General features: G+C 44.6%; 1 protein-coding gene across 2 annotated transcripts in view; it reads left to right on the plus strand.

The window, feature by feature from the left end:
• Window positions 1-15200, plus strand: part of LOC140453526 (arf-GAP with SH3 domain, ANK repeat and PH domain-containing protein 2-like) — an 80087-nt gene extending 64887 nt beyond the window's left edge. For both annotated transcript variants that reach the window (XM_072548278.1, XM_072548279.1), the window contains exons 20-29: window positions 486-601; window positions 3432-3499; window positions 3604-3711; window positions 6238-6481; window positions 7174-7272; window positions 7808-8042; window positions 9275-9336; window positions 11073-11182; window positions 13393-13515; window positions 14784-15200. In XM_072548278.1, coding sequence (XP_072404379.1) covers window positions 486-601; window positions 3432-3499; window positions 3604-3711; window positions 6238-6481; window positions 7174-7272; window positions 7808-8042; window positions 9275-9336; window positions 11073-11182; window positions 13393-13515; window positions 14784-14858 — 1240 coding nt within the window. In that variant the 3' untranslated portion in view covers window positions 14859-15200. The remainder of the gene's footprint in view (window positions 1-485; window positions 602-3431; window positions 3500-3603; window positions 3712-6237; window positions 6482-7173; window positions 7273-7807; window positions 8043-9274; window positions 9337-11072; window positions 11183-13392; window positions 13516-14783) is intronic.
• Window positions 15201-15410: the final 210 nt, after the last annotated feature.

The following is a 15410-nucleotide window of genomic DNA, read 5'->3' on the forward strand; positions in this document are numbered from 1 at the left end:
CCTATCCTATTTGTACCAACTATAAGCTTTGATTGCATTGCCAACACCCCAAGGGGTTTCCCTGGACTCTCCTGGAAGTGATGACTAATCTACATGGTTTTGCAGGAAATGACCCAAAAAAAAACCTGTTTTTGCATCAGGAAGAAAAAAGAAATCGGTTTTTTTGATTTTGTTGGGGGAATTTTGGAAGAATGATTTTAAAAAGAATACACTTCTTGACTAAGATATAAAACAAAACATCAAATTGGATTACAAAGAGTTCCGAATAGCTGGGTCAGTGGTATATGTGCAGAGGGTTGCTGTGCTTTGTAATCATCAGGAAACATTCTGAAATACATCCAATCAGATTTGACAACCCTGAGTACCCCCCTACGCTGTAATCTCCTGGCGATATGACGTTGGAAAATGGGTCGAAAGCGATTTGGTTGGTTGGTTTGCATCCCTGAGACCTGTTTGTGTAAGACTGGTTTGTGATGTTCTTGCAGGGGTGGCCTGGATGTGAAGACAGCAGAAGGGAACACTCCCCTTCATTACTGCAGCCTGTACAACAAAACTGAGAGCCTGAAATTGCTGCTGAAGGCAAAGGCCAGCTTGCACATCGGTAAGACCAGGCTCCCCTTCAATCTTCACTCAGATTCCCCACATCACTCACTTCTCTCTATTTAAGATATCACTTGAATCTCAGCTCTTCTGTCGAGCTATTAGTCAGCTAAACTAATGTGTGAGGTTCAATTTGTGCATGAAACGTACAAGATGCTTCTCAGGAGCTTTACTAAAGGTGCCATACAAATCCACATTGTTCTCCCTGACCTCATCTCCACCCCTTCTCGGGGCCCTTGCTTTCAAGAGTTTAAACATATCATTGAGGATTTCAGACTTCACTGCTCACTTTGTTTCTGGTCAATTTCGAGGAATAATTGCAATGTAATTCCCAGCTTTAGTGTGAACTGAATTGTGGTGAAGAGTTGCTTTAATGGTGTGGAGGGCTTCTGGGGTTCCCTGAATCCATTGGCTTGTTTTCACTAACATCACTCCTTTGCAAAGGGAAGCCCTGATGTTCTGTGTGCATTGCAAAAGGGAAAAAAAAAAATCCCACACCAGTAAGTGGACTGTTCCATCATTCTGAGAGGTTGAGTTACCAGCTCAGGGATAGCATTATATAGAACATAGAACATAGAAGAATACAGCGCAGTACAGGCCCTTCGGCCCTCGATGTTGCGCCGATCAAAGCCCACCTAACCTACACTAACCCACTATCCTCCATATACCTATCCAATGCCCGCTTAAATACCCATAAAGAGGGAGAGTCCACCACTGCTACTGGTACATCTCTGTTCTTTCTGTCCCACCCAGTCCCATGTAGTTTCTCACCATAGGAACATGAAATAGGAACTGGAGTAGGCCATTCATCCACGACTGATGTGAGATCCTTCAAGTCCACATTCCCAACCTTTTTCCTCATATCTGTACATCTACCTTAATCTTAAATGTTCAGGAGGGACCACACAGTCACTGGTGACTGCTATGTACCTTAACCCCATACACCAGGCTTGAATGGGGTTCCATTATCCTGAATATATTGCCAAGCTAAAATCAATCCTGGCTTTGAAATCTCCGATTGGCCACTACCTCAAGAGCTTTGTTCTGAGAGGTTAGTTTTAAAGATCCATTATCTTCCATGTGTAGAAATGCTTCCTACCAGACTCTTGGACAGCTAGCTATGACCTCGATGTTACAGCCCCTAGTTCTAGTCTTACCCACCAGAGAAAAGACAGTCAGCACTCCCTTTTCAAGTGGCTCAGTTTTATGACCTTTTGGTTTTAACATTCATCAGATACTGGGGCAAATATTTGTGTTGGGAGTTTTGTTTTGGTGTTTTTACCACCTCAGGTGCATTGCAGGATTGCATGGCACTAACTGTGCCATGTTGGACTGGGCACTTGCTCTCCCTGGCTCTGTCTTGATGCCCCTTCCTGGTGCAGATTATCCTCCTAGCATTTCAACTCAAACCCGTTCTTGCTCCGAAGTTACTCCTCCTGCTTGTCTCCAATCATTTTCCCGAGCCCTTGTTCACTGCCATGCCTCTGGAGAAGGAAGCAGGGGTTAGCACTGTCAATTCACAATAGGGTGAGGGTGCAAAGTGCATAGCAAGCTGCAACTACAGCGAGCAAGGTCATTGGCAACTGGGATGTGGGAAAGAGTTGACGTATTTCATACTTTTAAAATTTACTTTTTACTTTATTACAAATGTATTTCATGTTACAACTGTCAGAACTTAGCAATTATGGTACTTGAAGCCATAATATTTAATAAAAACAAAATACAGCAACTGCTGGCAATCTGACATAGAAACAAAGTGCTGGAGAAGTTCAGCAAGTCTTGGCAGCATGTGGAGGGAGGAAAAAAGTTAATGTTTAGAGTCTGACATGACATTTATTCGGTTTGTATTATATTTTCAATGACTTTTTTTTCCCCTGAGAGAAAAGGTCCTTTCAGAGTTTAACTGTGTATCAGTTGTAATGGGAGACTGGTTTTCTTATTGTTTCACTTGACATTCAGGAACACCAATACCACATTCAGTAAGGATGTTAATGTTACTCAATGTTTCCTTTGTCTTAACTAGGTCAAGCTCAATTGGATCAATCCCCTTTAACCTTTTTGAGGGATGCAAACCAGGCCTGTGCAACCTGCCACCTGTCTTTATCGGCTCTATCCAGTCGTATTACCTTGGTGAATCTGTACAGTGTATACTGTCTGAGGCCAGGAGCTCACCACCATTTGCATGTGTAAATAAATGAAACAAAACATGAATGCAAGGAGAGAACTTTATTGCTGAAAAGGACATAAAGGATGTAAATTTGTTTCCAGACCAATGGGAAAATAGCCCCAGATGGGAACAGAAAATTAATGCAGGCCAGTCGTCCCTTTTGAGGCTGTTCCTCTGTCCAATTAGTTTCTGGCTGATTTTGTTTGTCCCTCAGTTCTATCTGGCCTGTTGCCTGCTTTATTGTTATGTCCCTCAATGCCCTTCCTCACTCCACAAAATCCACTGAACAGGTCTAGAACATCTTAAATAACCCCAACCGCCCAATCTTCTTCACCCCTCCCCCAGTCCCAGTCCTGCCATGGGGATAGGTATTTGACAGGGAGGGAAGTAGGGGTGGCAAAGAGGCATCACAGCGAGGAGACTGAAGGACAAATCTCGACACTCCAAACTCTTCCTTTACTGACCTCTGTCCTCCTGTGAGGAATTGCCTCGTGACCATACTCAATGACAGAATGATGTTGTGAGCGCATAGAGTTGTGAGAGCAGACCTGCCTCAACACAAAATGTCCTGTTCTTAGTTTTGACTGTAATTCTGTCATGAGGCCCTGGCCAGAGATTGGGTTTTGTTTTCGATTAACACTTTCACCCTCTCATCATGTTGAAGGTAACGCGGCCGGAGAGACTGCCTTGGACATTGCAAAGAAATTCAACCACTCCCGTTGCGAGGAACTGGTACGCTCCTTTATTTTTCAGTCTTGAGTTGTGTTTTTTTAAAAATCCAGTTTATTGTGGATTTGACGCAGGAGTTGAGCAGTCTTGTTACACTTTGATTGCAGCTTGATCAAGCACTGTCTGGGAAGTTTAACCCTCCTGTTCACGTGGAATACGACTGGATAGTGCAACAAGACTTTTCTTACGACAGTGAGGACGACTTGGAGGAAAAGGTGACATATCCTGGTCTCGTCTTCTCTCTATTGTTACCTCTATCTTTTCACTTTGATCTGTAGAATTCAGTCTCAAGATGCACCAGTAGGCCCTCAGCTCATGTACTGGGTGTAATTCTGTGCACCAGCACCAGATCTTGTAGAGGGTCCAGAAGGAGACCAGGCCAGACATTGGCTCGAGAGGACAGAGGTGGTCAGGAAGAAATTCAATTGAGGTGTTCAAAATCAAGAAGGGCTTTGATAGAGGGAGAGACTGCCCACAGTAGCAAAGAACAGGGATGCACATTTAAGGTGATGGGCACAAAAATAAAGGCGAACAGGATAAAAACGCAGTTACATTAATACGATTTGCTGCCTGAAATGATGGAAGCTGATTGCAACTTTGAAAAAGAGCTGGGCGTGAAGGGGAACTTCTTTTTATTCTGGGCTTGAGGGAAATGTTAGAGAACTAGGTCAAAATAATAAAGAACCAGGACAGACTGGATGGTCAAACTGAGATTGTCCTGTGTCTCCTTCGATGATGCCCTGATTGCACGAGATGGGAGAGAGAAGGCTTCTCCAAAGTGCTTTATTCAGATGGTGTGCTGGACAGTATGGAGCAGGCAAGAATGATGCAGCTTCACTTTCCCTCCTGCAATCCCTGGGCTCAGCGCTCCAGTCGATCTGAATATAGAAAAACAAAGGAGGATGCCTTGTAGGTGGCATTCAGGGATGGCATGGTGGCTCAGAAGTTAGCACTGCTGCCTCACAGCACCGGGACCCAGCCTCGATTCCACCCCACTGGTGACTGTCTGTGTGGAGTTTGCACATTCTCCCTGTGTCCGTGTGGGTTTCCTTCGGGTGCTCCGGTTTCCTCCCACAGTCCAAAGCTGTGCAGGTTAGGTGGATGGGCCATGCTAAATTGCCTGTAGCGTTCAGGGATGTGCCGGCTGGGTGGGAAATGCAGGGGTGGTTCTGGGTGGGATGCTCCTCGGTAGGTCAATGTAGACTCGATGGGCCAAATGGCCAGCATTCACACTGTCGGGATTCTATGATTCCTGTCTGAGCCAGTGAACTCTGGGTTCAAGTCCCATTCAAGGTCAAGGGATGGTGCTGCTAAAACATAGACTTGTAAATCCATCCGATATTTACCAATGGCAGGCAGCGAGAGCCGGAAAGATTCCTGGTCTGTCAAAGTGATGGAGCATTTCCGTCACGATCCATCATTTCAGGCTATCTAAAAGTGATGTCACCGTAGCAACCTGGGCTCCTTCTGGAGAGGGGAGTTGGAGGGGGCAGTTGGGGTGGGAGTGGACATAACAAAAACTGACAGCACTAGAGCAGGGGTCATCTTATTCCAAACTGATATTTACCCCTTAAAATCACTAAAAGCAGATTACTTGATCGTGTATGTCTTTGAGTGTTCTGCTGCATTTCCTACATTGCAAAAGTGGTTTTACTTCACAAGTACCTGTAATTTGCATTGGGACATACTGAAGTTGTGAAAGTCTCTGTATAAGTTCAAATCTTTCTTGCACAATCCCAATGCAGAATGCAACCTCTAAATCTGCTGCCCTCATGTGGTAGATCAGTGTCACTGTCCAGTTACAGAAGAAAGGTTTGAGTTTTCAGTACAGTGTTCCTCCATCACCTCAATCCTTAGTGTACCTTCCCTCCTTCTTTTCATTGCAGAGTACCATAATGTAGATAGTGTTCAGATTTGGAAAATCTCCTTTGCAAAAATCACTGAGGGTTTCTGAGTAGGGAAAATACTGTGATGGGGGATGTAATGGTGCTGACCAGTTGTTGGGTTTTAAAATTGACTGTGATGGAGTGATTGAACTTTTCTCTCCTGTAACTTGAAGGCACATGTTAAGTTAAACTAGTGCAGACTCAGCACAAAGCAGAGTTCAAGTGATTCCCTTCAGGTTCCTGTGAACCCTAATATGGTACTGAACCAACATGTATTGTAACGTTAAGGACTAATAGGTGGGAGGGGGGACAAAGTTGGGGGGGGGGGGGCGGGAAGTGGAATTGCCTTTGGGATACATAGAAGTCCACTTCACCCTCTGGTGGCTTTCTTAACTGAGTTAGATGTTTTTGAACTCCCATTTCAGGAGTGGCGTGTATAAAGAGGCTGGTGTGGCGATTAGGAATTGCACTGTTACCTACTGTACAAAGCTTCAAATTAAGCCATTGGCAAGCTTGTCCCAGTTAGTTGTTCAGGTGATTATTGATGTAACTCGTAAACTGCTTGATCTCAAAGCTGATGCTAAATCACCCACCCCACTCCCCCCAATTCCCTCAGCCAGTAAGAAAAACTGTGCTTATTTGTTTGGTTTCTGTTTGTGCGATCTTCCTGATCGTTTGCAAATTGACAGTCACTGCAACTTGAAGCGAAATGTACTCATTCCGTGCAAAGTGTTTTGAGATTGAATACAATTCTATCTGTCTCCGAGGCCTCAAGCCAAGGCTGTTTGTTGTTAACCTTGGTGAGCACCTCAGTCACTTTGGCTTCTATATTGTTCGTTTCATCCCCCTATCCAGGTCAGTCCTTTGCAAAGGTCATTCAAATCCATTGGCCAACTCTCTCCTCCGATTGCTTCCATCACATCTCCACCATTTGGGAACCACAGCCCTTCTGGCTCCAAGAAGGAAAGATGGAGTTTCACTGGCTCCAATATTGTGAATGAGACGTACGGAGCAGTGGTCCTTCCCTCCAAGGCATCTGCTCATTCACCGACCAGCAACACCACGCCACCACCACTGCCTGTCAAAACCTTCACCAGGGGTGAGTGCTCCACAGGAATGGTCAGGAATATGGGTTTGGGGGAGGTGGGAGGGGAATTTAATAGCACACTGGCTTTTCAGTGTCCACAGAATTGAACAATGTCTCCTCTCTGCCTCTTGCCTGTAAAGGGCCCAATATGACATGGCTTGGGCCCGTCCCATCTCACGGGCATTGCATAATGTTCAAAACACTGACACAGGTCCATGACAGGATATATGTTCCACATCAACATCCTCCTAGCCCTCTGGATCATTAGAACAGACAAAATAGGAACAGGAGTAAGCCATTCAGCCCCTTGAGTACCCTGCTGTTCGATATGATAGTGGCTGATTTTAGACATCAGCTCTACTTTCCATCCAAATTTTCATGCCCTTTGATTCCCTTTAATTTCCAAAAATCAAAGTAAACCCCAGGGTAGGGAATATTAAAGATTCACCACCTATTTCTTTCTCCCTCCTGTATTTATCAAACTTCTCATTAAATATGTCCATGTTGTTCACCTTGTTTATTTGCAGTATCGAGTTCCATGTTAGCAGTCCAATGATAGCTTGTCCTGAATTAATTACTGGACTAATAAATCTTTAAACATAATACTAATCATTAAATATTTGCTTCATTATGAAAACACCACTTTATGTTTAGTCTGTACAACACTTCTGATGAAAAGAATTACATGGAATTTCTTCCTGTAGCTGGGTCTGTTGATGGACAGAACAAACGATGCTCCCTTGGGAACGGTCCTGTACTTGCCCCATCACCAAGTCATGGGATCACACCTGCCAAAGCTCCAGGTAATCTGTTTCTTTCATTCGAGTTTCATGGTGACATTACAGGCTAACTCCGCCTGTGAAATGTTTGCAACTTTTCAGGTGTCGAACTGACATGAAAGAACACTTATTCTTAAGGTTGGGAATTTTTGCTTTTCTTTGGGGTTAGGCTGGGCCCACCAGTAGGCATCAGTGCTCAGCTGGAAGTTAGGCTTGGCCTACTAGATTCAGGCCTACTGTCAAATCTGGTCGCTGCGGATTTTGTCAGGACAGATCTGGCAAGAACATACTCCAAATGAAGGGAAACAGTCATTTTAATGCGAAAGCAATATACTGTTGATGTTAGAAATATAAAAAACAGAATTGCTGGAAATACTAAACAGGATAGGTCACACATGCAGAGAGAGAAGGGGTATTATTCTTTCCAGTTAATTGTTTTCCTGTTGATATGAAACATTGGACAGAACTTTCTTCTCTGACTGACGGGGTGAGCTGGGATGCTACGATTTGAACCCGAACAGGCTGACAATTTCACCATGTTTTCGTTCATTTAATCCAGGACGCCCGGACATGCTTTGGAGACACTCCATTGGTGGATCAACAGAGATCTCGAGCCCTCAGACCAAGTCAAACTCTCAGGCCAGAATGTCCTATCACTGGGGAAGTCAGACACAGCCTGAGGTACTGGACTGCAGGAGGCAAGGGTCACAGAGTGAAGCACCCCTTCAGAACACAGAGCAGCACCATCCTCCCAGCCACCCAGTGCCAGCACCAGAGCCCCCACCGTCAGTGAGGTAGGAGCTCCACGCACCGAACCCCATGCATATTTGACAGTAATCGCTCTTCACTTAGCGAACCCCCCCCCCCCCCACCCCCCTGAAATAAAAGCACAATACTGCGGATGCTGGAGATCTGAAATCAAACCAAAAGCTGCTGGAGAAACTCAGCAGGTCTGGCAGCATCTGCAGTGGGAGAAACAGGGCTAATGTTTTGAGTCTGTCGTTTCTAATGTGCCGTCTATTCTGAAGCAGAAACCGAGTCCCAGGAGTGATTTGTATCTCGTTGAGACACAGTTATCAATTGCCTTTCTATGTTTATGGAGCTAAGTGGGGAATTCAGTGGGAGTTACTTAGACAAGGTCAAGTGGTCCCTGTATGGGAGGGAGTATTGTCCTAATTAATGTGCGCTATTCCGAGAATAGTTGCTGATTTTGATGAGGTGGGGGGACCTAATGGAAGACATCAGTGTCAATGCCTTTCACCTTCAGTCCTGTGGCTCAGACCGTTGTTTGGTTGGGGGTGGTAGGTGGGAGCAAGGATTCAGGAAATGGTGGGTTTGGTTCCTTGATCCCTGGTTTTACAAGGGTGGGGTGGGGAATTGTTCTCCTGTTTGCACTCCGGATGCTGTTCTAACCCCCACCAGCATCGGTCCTCTGGACAGGAGGCTCTGCCTTGACCACCTGGAAACCGATTAGATTAAAATCTCAGAACAGACCGTCTTGCCAAATCTCTGTGCCCAAAATGCACATACATTGCCTTTTAGCTACTGCCTTTGAACTCTCCTGACCTCGAGAAACAGACTGAAGCTTTGACACTGAGCCAAAATAAGGAGACACCAAGACAGCTTGGCAAAATCTTGATCAACGATCTCTGTCCTTGGGAAGAGAGAAGGAGTTAGAGATGTTTAGGGAAGGAATGACTCGGTTTCGGGTCCAGCAAGTGGAAGACAAGGCCACCAATGGTGAAAAATAGTATAAATTCAGGAATGTGCAAGAGATCAGACTTGGAGCTGAAAGATCTAAAGGTCTCTGAGGAATAGTGGAGGAGGTCACCGGGATTGAGCGGAGAAAGGCCATGCAGGAATTTGAACACAAGGGCAAATATTTTCAAACCTCTCCAAACTGGGAGCCAGCACAGGTTCATGAGCACACGGTTGATGGGTGATTTTGTTCAGTACGGTCTGTGCTGAGATCTCTGAGGAAGTCATCACTTCTTTTCAAATTAAAAAAAAACTCATTTCTTTGCAGTCCTAACCGTGTAACGTTCACCAGAAAACCCAACAGAGAAGAGGGAGTAAAGAAGCCAAGAGGTAGGTTGTATAGTTACCTTCCAGCTGTGTATTTGTTCTTGAAATTTCTGTCAAAGGTATACACTGCCTCAAGGAATATCTCATAAGAAATGAGGAAGAGGTTAAGAAGATGTTCCTAAACTCCATTGCATTAATGTTGGGATTTTGTATTTTGCAGTTTTATTTGTAGCATGATAATGAGAGGAAAATGCCAGGCATCCACTTTCATTCAAGCAGAGTCTGATTAGTCTGCTTATTGGTTAAACGGGCCTGTATCCATTTTTATTTTTCCCTGATGGTTTCTGTGGAAAGCTGCTAACAACAACGTAAAGCCAATTGCGTTAAGGCACTATAGGTTCACACTTGCTCCACTAATATTTGTCGAACTTATCTTAACCATGAGAGAGTTCATCGAGTAGGCAAAGGACTACCCATGCTACCATACATTAAGGGCATTTCCGAACTGACAGCCAGACTACTGCGACCACTAGGACTCATAACAGCACACAAACCAACAGCCACTCTCAGACAACAACTCACCAGAACGAAGGACCCGATACCCAGCATAAGCAAAACCAATGTAGTGTACAAAATCCCATGCAAGGACTGCACAAAACACTACATCGGACAAACAGGAAGACAGCTAACGAACCACATCCATGAACACCAACTAGCCACGAAACGATACGACCAGCTATCCTTAGTAGCCACACACGCAGATGACAAGCAACATGAATTCGACAGGGACAACACTACTATTATAGGACAAGCCAAACAGAGAACAGCCAGGGAATTCCTAGAGGCATGGCACTCATCCACAGATTCAAGCAATAAGCACATCGACCTGGACCCAATATACCGACCACTGCAGCGGACAGCTGGAACTGACAACCGGAAGCGGCAGATTCAAACCACTACAAATGCCGGAGGAAACATCACAGAAGCGCTTCACAGGAGGCTCCCATGCACTGAGGATGTCACCTAGACAGGGAACGAAACGTCTGCAACACAAATTCCCAGCTCGGCGAACAGAACCACAACAACGAGCAGCGGAGCTACGAATCTTCTCACAAACTTTTGAGTAGGCAACCAGGTTAAAACCAGATGAGGTAAAAACAAGGACCGCAGATGCTGGAAACCAGAGTCTAGATTAGAGTGGTGCTGGAAAAGCACAGCAGGTCAGGCAGCATCCGAGGAGCTGGAAAATCGATGTTTCCGGCAAAATCCCTTCATCACGATTTTCCTGCTCCTCGGATGCTGCCTGACCTGCTGTGCTTTTCCAGCACCACTCTAATCTAAAACCAGAATAGATGAGTCAGCAAGAGTGCAAGTTGGAGTTTGTAAGTTAACAGGAGATGCTTATTGCATTGTCTCTTTAAATTTTTGTTCCTTTTTTTAAAGCAGAAGTAAGGAAAACCCTGCACCCAGTATATAGCAACTATATCAACCCCAGTCAAACAGGCTACCTTCCTCTTAATGCATCTGTTGAGTGGTTTAAATTTCACCTGATCACGCAACTTAGCACTCAGACCTGGTTAATACTGCTCGGGGAATATTGTTGGGCAAGGGTGGGAAGGAAGAGCGCGCAGGGGAATGGGGGTGCGGGCGCAATGTCTTTTCAGATTATTGAGAATAAGTAAGGAACACTTTGGACGAATGGGGTCAATCTTTCAATGGTCTACTTTATGCTCAATGGGCTGAGTGATTCCATGGAAATAAATCCTGTTCAAATCTTGTTTCTTATTTCCCTGCAAAAGGGGAATACCTCTCGCCGACAGACTCGAGTTCAAGGAGTCGGGAAGATGTTTATATTGTTCCAGAAAGCTCCAAACCAATCCCTGTGCCGCTACCGAGGAGATCAGTTGGGGTGAGTTGTTCCGTATTGCACAAGTAGTTGGCAAATACTAGAAAGTTCTGCCATATCCCAACAGCACTTGGTTTCCCCGGTGTGTGCTGGTATTTTTACATGTATGTAGTACTTAGGAGCTCTTGTTGTTCAGTATGCAGAGCCCCTGTCTCTCAGCCTGGAGCTCCAGTCCCACTCCATAGAATCATAGAATCCCTACAGTGTGGAAACAGGCCATTCGGCCCAACAAGTCTATATCTATCCTCTGAAGAGTATCCCACCCAGACCCATTTCCCTACCCTGTTACTCTATATTTCCTACGACTAATGCATCTAGCCTACACATCCCTGAACAATATGGGCAATTTAGCATGGCCAATTCACCTAATCTGGATATCTTTGGATTGTAGGAAGAAACTTGAGCAGACATGGGGAGAATGTGCAAACTCCACACAGTCACCCAAGGCTGGAATTGAACCCAGGTCCCTGACGCTGTGAGGTAGCAGTGCTAACCACTGAGCCACCATGCTGTGAACCCCCCCCCCCCCCTCCCCTCGCCAGATGAGCCACTGTGCTGCCCTTGTTGGTCATGGAAAGTGTGTTCCTGGCATGATAACTAGCTTATTGATCCTTAAACATTTCTCTACCAACATCTCAAAGTAGAGGGATAATGGTCAAGTTAGAAAGTTCCCCAGTCTAATCCAGACTTCCTCTTCCCTGAACCTTTCAATATTGCTGTTCTCAAGCAACTGAATCCCACAACAAATCCCAGCATACAGGTTTCTGACACTTCCTTTTCCCCCAACACATGAATGTCCTAAGTCAGAGTAGAAGTAGATCATTGGCCCTTTGTAAGACTTTAAGGTTATCAATAAGATCAGTAAGATCAGGACTGATCTCTGTGTTTAGAATTCCACATTCCTGTATTTCCCTGATTAATATTAAGATTTTTGTTAAGTAAGACATTTGATTTCCTCTGCCTTTGTTCTTCCTGCCAAAGTGAACAAGTTCACATTATCCCACATCATATACCATCCACCAGATTTTTGCCCACTCACTTGACCTATTTGTATCTTGAGGGACCATCTTATATCTTTGCAATATATGTGCTATTTGAAAATTTAGCTCCTATGTCTTTACTCCCCTCATCTAAATCATCTGAAGGAAATAGTATAAGGTTGAGACCTTCTGTCCCTTGCAGCAGTTGTAGTGTCATTGAGATGTACGACACGGAAACAGACCCTTTCATCCAACTTGTCCATGTCGCCCAGATATCCTAACCTAATCTGGTCCCACTTGTCAGCACCTGGCCCATATCCCTCTAAACTCTTCCTAATTATATACCCATCCAGATGCCTTTCAAATATTGCAATTGTACCAGCCTCCACCACTTCCTCTGGCAGCTCATTCCATACACATACCACCTTCTGTGTGGAAAAGTAATCCCTTAGGTTCCAAATAAGTCTTTCCCCATCACCCTAAATCTATGCCCTCTAACTTTCTCTTGCACATTACCAATGTTTTCCCATCTCAATTTGTTTGTACTGTTTGATATAATGCATTTTTTCACACTTGATCCCTTGGACCCACTATTTAGTTTAAAATCCCCTCCACTTCCCTGCGTGTGCTGTTCACAAAAGCAATGGCATTCGCATGGTTCGGGTGCAGACTGGCCCAACACTACAGTGCGTCTGTCCATGTCTGCTTGGCCTTCCTCCAGCTGCTCCTGTTTCCTCCCACAGGAGAAAGTGAGGACTGCAGATGCTGGAGATCAGAGTCGAGAGTGTGGTGCTGGAAAAGCACAACAGGTCAGGCAGCGCCCGAGAATCAGGAGAATCAACGTTTTGAGCATAAGCCCATCATCAGGAATGAGGCTCATTCTCCTACAGCCCACAGTTGTACAGGATAGGTGGATTGGCCTTGCTAAATTGGCCATAGTGTCCAGGGATGTGCAGACTAGGTGGATTAGCCATGGGAAATGCTGAGTTACAGGGATAGGGTGGAGGGGGCTAGGTGTGGGTGGGATGCTCTTCGGAAGGTCAGTTCAGCCTCAGTAGGCCGAATGGCCTCTTTCTGCGTGGTTCTGCCACCATATGGCAGCTAGCAGATGGGGCAATAAATGTCAGTGATGGCCATATCTTGAACATTTGTAACATGGAGAGACCCCCCCTCTGGGTTTTGTATTGTCGAGTGCTGTGTGTGTTGTTTCGGAGTGCTACTTTACATCCACAGGTGAAGCTGAAGCAGAAGCGAGTGAAGGCAATCTTGGACTGTACAGCGGACCATCCCGATGAGCTGACCTTTATTAAGGGGGAGGTCATTATTGTGACTGGAGAAGAAGATTCATTTTGGTGGGTGAGTGTCTGCCTTTGCAAAATCTTCTTGTGTTGCTAAATAAACTTTGTGGCTCCCGCATATAGTTGAGACAGAATTGGGATCAGTGAGCAAATGCCTTCACATTGAGAGAATTGCTTCATGTACACATTGCATATCTCACAACAACAACTTGTATTTGTATGGCACATTTCAGAGCATTTCACAGGAATGTTATCAAATAAGATTTGTCAGAGAGCCATATTAGGACGTGAGTAATATTCAGCTGACACAGAATGGATTCAGTTAATTGCTGCCAACTATACCTGGCCGATTATATACAGGTGACCAAAAGAAGGATTTCCAATTGCCTCACTCGCTTCCTTCAAAGATGGTGAGGGGTTTAGGGAGAAAGTTTGACAGCTGAAGGCAAAGTAGTCAGTGGTGTAGCAAGAGAAAAATGGGGGCCTAAGTCCTGTATTGGAGGTGAATTAACTTGTAAATAGGAAGTAAAGAAAAACTTGTATTTGTACAACTCATTTGACAATCTTTACGTTTAAGTGCTTCACAGACAACTAAATATTTTTGAAAACTTGCGTCAATGTAATCTGGGAAATCAGAAAGCTTGAGCAACATCAATGCAATAAACATTCAGTATTAAAGATGTGTTTGATGAGGGATAATTATTGGCTAGGTCACCATAGAGATGTCCTTGCTCTTTTTTTCAAAATAGTGCCATGGGGATGTTTTCTATTTGCCCGAGAAGGTATTCAGAGCCTTGGTTTAATGCCTTGTCTGAAGCATGGGTAGATTTCCTTGTATTCAGACTCTTTCTGGGGTGAGGGCAGCAATTTCACAGGTGGTGCTAGGCCCACTGGACGTTCTTTATGTATAGATCTTGTTAGAATGTGTCAGCCAGCTATTTGGCTGTAAAACACCTCACACAGTAGCTCCCAGCCTATTCACAGCCTCCACGATAAAGATTGTGTAGGAACTTCACCAGTTCATGTTTTTGTTTGTCATATGTAGCTCATGTTTCCTGAAGCTAGTTTTGGCAGTGATTACAATTATCCTGTTTAAGGATGGTCATTTCCACATTGTCCAGGAATCCAGCTACTCACCACTGAGGCTGCATTAATCTGGTCTTGAACTATAGCGTTGTTAGTTTATATCAGTTATCAGAGCCATTTTATAGTCAGACGTCAATAGAGGAAGGCAGCATGGAAGTGAATCTCTTCAACCATTTTAAAGCAGTAATAAATTGCTCATTGCGTGTTGATGTTAATTGCTCAATTTGGCTTCTTTTGCAGGTCGGACATGTAGAAGGAGACAAATCACGATCGGGAGCCTTCCCAGTGGACTATGTCCATCTCTTGTCTGAATGAAGAGCTCCCTGCTAATAGGAGGAGTTTTGAGAGCACTTGACTTTGCAAACTACTCAGGAAGCCATTCGGAATGCTTGGGTTTCTCTGATCAGGCTTTGGATGAGGCCGGATGCCTTTGCTCAGGATATCAGCTTGGCTACTTTCTGATAGGATGCCCTTTGAGGAACTTCAAAGATCCCATTCTTATTGGTATCATGGAAAAATCCTGGACATTGCAACTGAGCTTGAATCAGACTTGTAAACAATTTGAGTGTTGGCCAGGCTTCAGCCTATAGTGTCCAACATCTTATTTTGTATTTAGCACCTATTCCTTTTGTGTATTACAATTTATGGATTTATAAATTTGTCTTAGGCTGAATGGATTATGGGCTGGCACTGTTGAACAATAGCATTTAATGTCTAGCCTGAGCAATATATTCCACAAGGGTAGTTTGGGCCCAAGGTTGAGGATTATGGTGGGGAGAATGCAAAGGATTTGAAGAGTGAAGACACTAAAAGATGAACCTAGCTTTACTGAGGAAAGCGATATGTATTTGTGAAGCAAGGTTCTCT

The sequence above is a fragment of the Chiloscyllium punctatum genome, chromosome 27, assembly GCF_047496795.1.
Source record: "Chiloscyllium punctatum isolate Juve2018m chromosome 27, sChiPun1.3, whole genome shotgun sequence".
NCBI lineage: Eukaryota > Metazoa > Chordata > Chondrichthyes > Orectolobiformes > Hemiscylliidae > Chiloscyllium > Chiloscyllium punctatum.